General features: G+C 49.7%; 1 protein-coding gene across 1 annotated transcript; it reads left to right on the top strand.

The window, feature by feature from the left end:
• Window positions 1-565: 565 nt before the first annotated feature.
• Window positions 566-8,575, top strand: LOC119091893 (uncharacterized). The gene is made up of 2 exons (XM_037214803.1): window positions 566-985; window positions 6,951-8,575. Exons 1-2 carry the CDS (start codon window positions 916-918, stop codon window positions 8,483-8,485), a joined length of 1,605 nt encoding a protein of 534 aa, XP_037070698.1. The 5' UTR covers window positions 566-915; the 3' UTR covers window positions 8,486-8,575.
• Window positions 8,576-9,238: the final 663 nt, after the last annotated feature.

Genomic DNA, 9,238 nt, shown 5'->3' with positions numbered 1-9,238 from the left:
ATCTTTGAGAAGCTTTAGATAGCCGGGAGGCAATCGATGACTATTGAGTCTGAGCTTCGCATTTGCTAACTATGGTCATCGACGCTCAGCAGCCTCTACGTGACTGGTGAAGCTGGACGTCCGTTCGAATGATATATATTCCGAGTAATGACAACCTTGATTCACCCAAAATATTTTATTGTTTAATGATGCATTTAATGAACCGAAGAAAATTGGATTGCCTCGTTTATAAAGTGCCAAGCGGGCCAACTTTAGACGGGGAAAGTTTACTTGGGCACAACTTTGAGTAGTAAGCATACTGTGATGAGACGATTTTTCACATATCAGACGGGAATGGGCTTTCTGTACACGTAGCCCCATGTTCACAAATTAACGGTTGCATTATCGAGAACAACGTATCCTATTCTGCGGTACAAAGAAACCAATTATCAGAGGAAGGATCGAGCCATACTACCTTAGTACGACGAATATCAACATCAGCTGTACGCGGCCCTTTCCGTAGTTTAGAAGTGCGCGACGCAACATAGGCCCGAGTATATTTTTGCAGAAATCAACCCTGGAGTTGACTTCTGTTGTCTCCTGAGAGCAGTATTTCCTGATCAGTAGTCTTGCAAAATCCCTGAGTCCAATTTCATTACAGCATGCAAATTGGGAATGTTTTCTGATCGCAAATGAAGCGTGCATTCTGATCGCAGAAAATAATTTTCACTGAGTAAGCTGGAAACGGCACATATTCTAACAATGGTCATTCGACGTTGTCAATCCTAGTATTATTATATCACTTGGGCAGGTGATTTGGGAAGAAGTAGCCACACCCTAGAGCCCCAGCCCAGACTAACGAAGCTTAAAACTGTTTAAAACGTAGGGGCGTGAGCTGTCCGCGCCGGCAGTGCCACATCCCTTGGCAGGGCTGGCATGGCGTCCCTCAGATGGTGGCCTGAGTTCGCTGCGGTCTCGATGCTGCTGCTGACACTACTATGGCCAGGTGAGTCCGCTGACACTGCTAAAGTCAGGTGAGTACGGAACATGTGGAGACTGCTTGCCGTATTCATATCAACCATGACCCTCGCTTCGGACGTTATGGCTTTGACTTTGCGCGATACGACGCCAGTGTGGCGTGACGTTTATGGTAGGTCAGCGTCATCATGTTTGTTAAGAAAAACATGCAATAGAAAGCGAACGTTAATCAGAAATGCGCAAATGCGGTAGCTGAAATAGAAACACCTGGTCTGAAGCACACAGAACAAAATTCTAAACTGTGACCGCCGCCACGGAACAGCTCGCTCAGCTGGATGGATGGTCAGCCACCACACGTCTCACGAGGGATGCCACGTCCATATAGCAAGGTGAGGGGGATTACTAGCAACACTAGAGGTCGATAAATCGTTTAGATTTGAGCAGAAAATTTTGGAAATGTTGAGCCGCCACCGAACCGTCGTCATCGCTGAGGTTTACGCCATATAATAGAGTTTGTAGCTGATATGAATATAACTTGTGTTTAAAATCAATGTGTAACGTTTGAGATAAGTTGTCAAACAGATCGTTCAGTTGTTCTACATACTTCTGGCACGAGAGGACAAAATGATAAATGTTTTCAATTTGGTGTCCACACCGGTACGCCGGCGAAGCTGCTTCTTTAAACAAGAATTAAATGGGGATTCTAGCGGGCCATCTTCATTCTTAGTCTGACATACAAAATATTTTTCTCTCTTTTGATCGTGCTGTGGAATGATGGAATGGATCGGGCACTCCCCGTCGCTCGCAAAGCTGTTTTTCAAAGGCGGAGCGCGTGAGGTGTCGTGAGGCGTCATGTCACGCCAGTTCATTCCATTGCTTACTAGTTCTTGGAAAAATGGGTTCTGGCACGATAATGTGCGATTGGTGGTTGTAGTGTGCGTGCATTTATTTCTAAGGCCTCTGTTAATGTCTTTGGCGCGGGTATTAGGCATGACTGTTGTGGTGTTGTTTGGTGTACCTTGCCCTGGGCCGTTTAGTTTGTGATGGAGCGTCAGTCGTTGTATATGTCGCCTCGCTGTCAGTCTTTTCCATCCTAGCTCAGTTCGCAGGTTGTCGGATGGCGTTCTCAAAAGTGCCCGATCATCAGTCTCGCGGCTGTTTTGTTATGCTTTAAGTCTGATCGCGTCTTGAATTGTGATGTGTCTGTCGTAGATAGCATCGCAGTGGTTAAAACGAAGCCTGATGTACGCTTTGTAGATTTGGTCGAGAGTGGGCGTTGGTATGTGCTGTGCTATCGGATACAGAGGGCTGCGTGTTTTGTTTATTTTGAGCCATGTTTTGTTTATGTGTTGGTCAGAACGGAAATCTTTGGAAAATGTCACGCCAAGATGTGTGTGTGTGTGTGTGTGTGTGTGTGTGTGTGTGTGTGTGTGTGTGTGTGTGTGTGTGTGTGTGTGTGTGTGTGGTGTGTGTGTGTGTGTGTGTGTGTGTGTGTGTGTGTGTGTGTGTGTGTGTGTGTGTGTGTGTGTGTGTGTGTGTGTGTGTGTGTGTGTGTGTGTGTGTGTGTGTGTGTGTGTGTGTGTGTGTGTGTGTGTGTGTGTGTGTGTGTGTGTGTGTGTGTGTGTGTGTGTGTGTGTGTGTGTGTGTGTGTGTGTGTGTGTGTGTGTGTGTGTGTGTGTGTGTGTGTGTGTGTGTGTGTGTGTGTGTGTGTGTGTGTGTGTGTGTCGTGGACTGGTATTGGGTCGGCTCCGAATGTGAGTGCCGGTGACCGATGTTTGTATTTATATGAGAACGTCTGTTGGATTGTTTTTGTGGCATTGAACGCAATAGCCCATTCTTGACTAGAGGTACTTGTGTATTTCGTCAAGGTCGTGCTGGGGTGAACGCTCGGTCTCGCGCAAGTCAGTCGTAGTGTGCGAGGCGTAGAGAGACGTGTCGTCAGCCAAGAAAAGAGCATAATCTACCCCCGATTTAAGAGTCTGTCGAGATAGATGAGTGCTAATAAAGGTCCGGGTGCGGAGCTCTGCAGGCAGTCTGCATTTATGGTTTGAGCGGTCGAAGAAGTGTCACGTATTTGTGCTCTCTGTCGTCTATCTTGTAAGAATGATTCAAGCCAATTTAAAAGTTGTTTTGTGATTTCAGCCATTTTTGCACTTGTACAACATACCTTTATGAAATATTTTGTTAAAGTGTTTATGAATTATTGTCATAAAGTCACGTGCTATGTCCACCTATTTGTATAGGTTGTGCGTTAAGTATATAGCTAATGTTAAGTGCTGTGCCTCTGCCGGTACCCACTTTGCTTATCTGAGAGACGAGAATGCTCGGTAAAGTGGTCGTATATATTTGTATATTCACTTTTTTGAAAGCGTTTGAGAGCGCCGAGAGAATGTTTATTGGTCGATAACAGGAATAGTCCGATGGTGAGCCTTTGTTTTTGAAAACTGGTTTGATGTCTGCTTTGTAAAACTTACTGGGAACATTCCTGACACTAGGGATTTACTAAGCAACTGTGCTAATGGTTTTGAGATGAGAAGTGTAATACACTTTCGTAGTCTGACATGCGTTCCGTGGGGACTCGTAGATTTGTTTGCATCCATGGAGCAAATGATTTTTAGGACTTATTGTACGAAAATGGCAACGTTTGCTTGGGAAGGGCCCCCCCCCCCCTTCCCAAGCAAACGTCCGATGGTGCATTGATGGTGTTGCTTGGTTGTAGGAGTTGGGAGTCTTCCATGTGTAGCACGGATTGTGCTGCGAAATGATTGTTAAGTAATGTTGCTTTTTCGTATTCGTCAGTTATGATGTCGCCATTGGCTGTTTGTAGTGGTGAAGTGGCGTCATCTCGTGTACGTCCAGTTATGGAGCTCAGTGTGGTGATATGTATGGAGGCTATGCTTTTGTGCCAGTTGTCTTTGTACTTGGCTGTGTAAATATCACTTTTATAGCGTCAGTTTACGGTTGTTGCGTTCATACCTCCACCTATCCTGGTTGAAATTGCCTTAAGCTTACTTCGCAAATTAGAACAATCTGTCGCGCCTTCTAATGCTCCGGTCTAGTTTCGAGGTTATCCATGATTTTTGGTTTGTCTATTTCCTGTTGCGTTTAACTGGGATTCAAGCGGTGGGAGCGTTAAGTATTGCAGCAATGACTGACTCGGTTGGTGTGTCTACATCATTATTCATGATGTGTGCCCAGTCGGTATCAAGTACAAGTCGGGCGAAAAGAGGAGCGTTCAGTTTTGAATAGCTCCAAGTACCTGTACGGATCTTTGTTGTACTTTTTAGAAGAGAAATTGCTTGAACTTTGACGTCATGGTAAGTGGTTCAGGTACACGAAGGGTGAAAGAGTACCGCTCTCGATGGCTATGTTGCTGTCACTTGTGAAGATGAGGTCATGTGGGTTTTCGCAGTTGCCAACTTTTCGTGTAAGTTGTTTGATAAGCTGTTCTAAATCCACCGTTTCTGTCGTGTCTCAAAGTATGTGATCGAAACCTGCGATGCTGTTGTGGCAATAAATTCGTTTATCAAGGTGTTTCCAGCGCTTAAGTCGACCAATATTAACGTGGATGTGGGAATATGGACTTAGGCTTGACATGCTGGTTGTGAAGTGTTCAGTGAAGAGTCGTAATCAATCCGCCGTTAAATTCGGTGGGAGGCAAGCGCAGCATACTAAAAATGTAAAACTGCGTTTTAGTTTTGCTGATATCCACTCCTCGTCATCTATTTCTAGCTGGTTCAGTCTTTGGAACGGTAACGATGTGTGCATGTAAGTGGTGATTCCGACCCTGTGTCTCGTTTTATGTCGGGCCAGCGGTGTGCGGAAACCGTTCATTTTGTAAAGACTGTCAGCAATGGCGCCCTTTAATTTGGTTTCTGTAAGTGCGAGGGTTTTCACATTGTTAGTTCCCACAAATTTCTGAGTTTGTCAATTTTGGTTTCCGGCCGTGATGCTGTCAATATTGACGTGTGCAATAGTGAAGTTCTACTGTTGATGTAAATGTGATAGTCCTACATTTGTTTCGATGCCACTGATTGCTAATAACGTTTGGAGGCCTGCGAGCATTCCTAATCTAGCTTAATACTCATTTGAAACAGTCCTTGGAGAGTGAATTTGGTGTGGCAGTGGTTGTGCGTGTGACTGTGGCCTAGATAAGCAAGGTGTGGATAGGTGGTGCTTGCGAATGGCTGGGAGGGCCCGATGTATTTGCATTTGGAATGGCGTGTCCAGTGTTGGCGTGCCAGGCGGTGCAGCAGTTCTCCCAGACAGCTACAGCGGTCGGTGGACGGTCCACGATTGTGATGACTGGGTATCTGCGTGGACAGACCTTCCCGAAGAGGCGCCGGTGCCTGTGTTGGGGAGCACAGCATGAGTGCTTGGTGACGGCGGCGAGTGACACTGGGGCAGATGCACCGAAACAATGGAGGAAAGAACCTGGAGGTCGAAGTTATTGAACAGAGATTTGAGGAGAATGAAGAAAGGATGTCTGAAAGACTAAAATAAAGCAGACATAAACTTGAGATGGATAAGCAGACATTTAACGTATTCAGTGACTAACTAAGGATCCTACCGAAACTGCGCATTGAATAATCCAATGCAATGAAGGGTGAAAACGAAGCGACGAAATGGTAGCACCAACGCCAGCTGACGAAATAATTCGCAGCAGAAAGCAGCAAAAAATAAAAATGAAACACCGTAATGCCAGTTGGATGGTGAATTAGCTTTATGATATTGCGTTACACATTCATTTACATATACAATGCACTACTGTATTATACACAACATGTACTATGCAATACGCACTTGACCTGTCGCCATCCCATCCGCCGTGTAGTGTGTATAAAAAACGTCGCTGCTCAGAAAAAGTAAATGCCGGGAGCACGCTTTTGGAGTATATCAACGTGTGAAGGATGCTCCAGCCCACAGTTGGTGCTCGATTAAATGACATGCGGGAGAGGTATCTTTAAAAAAAACGTTAGGAAAACGCATCAACCACTTGTCAGGTCGTGGGTTGTGGCATTCAGGAACAAATCATAGCATTCACATATGCATTTTGGTTTTTTGGCCAGCTCGTCACCCCGGCCGGCCACTCTCAAGCTATTTTTGAGTCCACGCTTTTCCGCGTTGTGAGATATATGGGGCTTTTGAGTTAAAATAGAGTACCATTTTGTCATCGCTACGTGGCATTTGACAGCGCGAGTTGTCCTACCAGCACCTTAAATCAGGTTTTCGGACAATCGCACGGACTATATCTGTTTCCGTTAGTTTGGTACGTTTGTATATGGATACAGCGTTGAGACGAGTCTGGCACCCATACAAAATTGTGACATATTTGCCCCGTAAGAGGCTTCAGATGGCCAGCGTCACACCCTGTTGTCAGTAGAACCCCCAGAGGATGATAAGGATTCCCTATCAGATGTTCAAGATGCACATAGAATAGAAAAACATAGGAAGCCCGCCAGCCAAACATGATGCCCGGACACCAGAGACTCCGCCAGCCAGGGAGGCAATTTTATTCAATTTCATACACTAACCTAAGCGGTTATTATGAAAAAGCGAGCAAAACTCCGGACAAAGACAAGGCTCCATAATGGGGGATAGGATCGGAAACCCAAGGTCTTCTTGGGAAATCTGTTCGCAGATCTGATTGTCAAGAGATGTCCCTTAATCTGCTTGCCGTCCTTGGAAGGAGTAGGCGGCGTTATCCCTGGGTTACGACGGGTCGTGCATCTCGTTCTACGTTACAGTTGGTCGGTAAAAATTGCATGTTCAACTACAATCACTCTACTCTGGTGGTGTGGGTAAGAATATTTACAGCACGTTATGCTCAACAAAGACTCTTACGGTAAAGCTAAGCCCCCAAAGACAAAACCAAAAGCAAATATGGCCAAGGTCCTTTGAAAAACCTTCGCGGCGCCGTCAACCGCCAGACTGACACGAGCCAGCCCAGCTGCTTACGACTGGCCCATGTCCTAATGACTCTTCCCCTGCAGATGCCGCCAGCGCCACTTCCTCCACGCGAGCCTGTGTGCACGTGAGAGGGCTCGGGGACGCCGCTCGCAACGAGTGTGTGGACATTTCCGAGTCGTGCCGGCGCCGCCGCTGCCCGGCCGACACGCTGTGCGCGCTCGCCCCGGACCTGCGCCTCACCTGCCTGCCCGGCGTCGCCGGCCGGCTCCGCAACTGCGCGCCCGAGCCGCTGCGGCTGGCCCAGCCGTGTCCCGCCAACACCGTCGTGCTCGGCTTCGGACAGGGCTGCACGTTCTGCGCGGCCGGCGCGGCACCTAACGCGTCGGCTCCGCCGCCGGCTCTGACGCTGAGGCCGCAGCCAGGCGGCCGGAGCCAGCCGCGGCGGGCTTGCGTCACGGTCTGCCACGCCCGCGGCGGCGTCAGAAGCGAGTGCTTTGACGTGTCGGTGGAGTGTGACAGTCTGAATTGTCCGATTGGCACAAAGTGCGTCTTAAGACCGGACGGGGAGTACGGGTGCCTTCCGGAGTCAGCGTATGAGAGCGCAAATTGTGGTTCGGAGGAAATGAGATTGTCCCAGCCCTGCCCAGCGAACTCTGTCGTCGCTGGCTTCGGGCAGGGCTGCACATTCTGTACCTCCAATAACGCGACTGACCCGCCGTCCACAGCCTCGTCGTCAATAACAGCAAGCGCCAGCCAGGAGCATACACAAAATGCTTGCGTGGTCGCCTTTAATAGCTCCCGATTCTCTGTGGGGGAATGCTTTGACATCACCAGTCACTGCGTTCGAAAAGGGTGTTCAAGCGACACAGTTTGCGGTTTTAATTTAAAGGGAGCTCCGGAATGTTTTCCAGCGTCCGTGACAGCCTTCCAGAACTGTGGTCCGGACAAAGAACGTCTGGTGCAGCCGTGTCCGGCAGATGCTGGTGTCCTCGGATTCGGTGCAGGCTGCACTTTCTGCGTGGCAGGGTACCCCGTCGGCCCCGTATCAAGGACAGAACCCGCACCCATAATACAACGAGGAGCAGCAATAGGACCGAAGCCCACGTTAGCACCAGAACCTACGACAGGACCAGGTCCCGGGGTAAGCCCAAAGCCTGAGACAGGACCGGAACTCAGGGTTGGATCAGTAACCGGTATTACATTAGGACCTCCGATCCAGGACGTGGCCAGGAGTGCACGCGCACTGAGCACAGCCCAGGAACAATCGGCAAATATTTGTATTACGATACACAGCACTTCAAAAGGTGCTGAAAAGAAGTGCAGGGAAGTGTCGGCCGCGTGTGAGCTGAAACAGTGTCGTCCCGGCACGTTGTGCGGCGTGTCCATGGATGACGTCATCGGCTGCTTCACCGCGTCAGTGCAAGAATTTGAACCCTGTCGGATGAACATATCCGGCCACGTGCGGCCCTGCGCTGAGGCAGTAGACCTCAGCGGCCCCGAAGACGGCTGCTCTTTCCGCATGTGCGGCGGCTCCCTTGACTTGACGACCTCGCCGCCAGGCGGCAGCACCATCGGCACGTTTGAACTGCACGGGGCGTCCCGAGGGCGCGGCGCGTAACACAGGAGCCGTGTTGCGTCAATGCTGAGGCAGCCTCTTTGCTGAAGGCGGCATAATCCGTGCACACACCAAATTTGCAATATAAATGATTCACCGACTTTGTCGTGTTTAGATGTTCGAGTCTGTCTTCAACAAGGTCCACGCGAGTCGGCGGGCGGAACTAGACTATTTCTGTACTCCGCGAGACGCTCTGCCATCTACCGTTCGGTCTAGATACTACTACTCGCGCGCTATACTCGGTACTCGCACATCCCCCACCAGTCATTCAGCCCGCGGGACGCGATCGAATGACGAACACAATTTTTTATACGCGAGGGATGAGAGTGTACACTAGACAATTGAACACGACAAGCATGGCGGGGGAAGCGATCGCGGGCCGGTAGGGAGACGGCGGCGGAGCGCGGAGGCTACAGTGCGAAAATACGGGGTCGAACACTAAATCTACCGCACACGGTGTGCCTGCTCACTCCCTCACATGGTCCCAATTAGACGTTCGCGACGCCGGGTAGCCCGTGCAGACCGTCGCGGTGGCGCTGTGAAGACGTCGGGCGGTGCCTCTCCAGCCGGGGTTGGACATGGGGTCGGCTCACTCAGACGTCCCGAACCCCCCGCGAGGGCCGGCTCGGGCGGGGGCGGTGTGCCCGCCGCGGCCGTGGTCCAATGCGAATCGTGGTCCCCGGTCTTGATCCTGTTAGGGAACTGGCCCCCGGGGTCCAGGCTGACAGGGAGTCAACGTTTCCGTGCTCCTGGTCC

This window comes from Pollicipes pollicipes, unplaced genomic scaffold, assembly GCF_011947565.3.
Source record: "Pollicipes pollicipes isolate AB1234 unplaced genomic scaffold, Ppol_2.1 Scaffold_3447;HRSCAF=4054_pilon_pilon_pilon, whole genome shotgun sequence".
NCBI classification, from domain to species: Eukaryota; Metazoa; Arthropoda; class Thecostraca; order Pollicipedomorpha; family Pollicipedidae; genus Pollicipes; species Pollicipes pollicipes.
Note: the sequence above shows the minus strand (reverse complement) of the source record. Positions and strands in the feature narration are given on the sequence as shown.

What these genes read in the sequence shown, in the direction of transcription:
- LOC119091893 (XM_037214803.1), top strand. Translation starts at nt 916, where the DNA reads ATGGCGTCCCTCAGATGGTGGCCTGAGTTCGCTGCGGTCTCGATGCTG. An exon ending in GCTGACACTACTATGGCCAG is followed by an intron (nt 986 to 6,950) that starts GTGAGTCCGCTG and finishes CTTCCCCTGCAG; the next exon opens with ATGCCGCCAGCGCCACTTCC.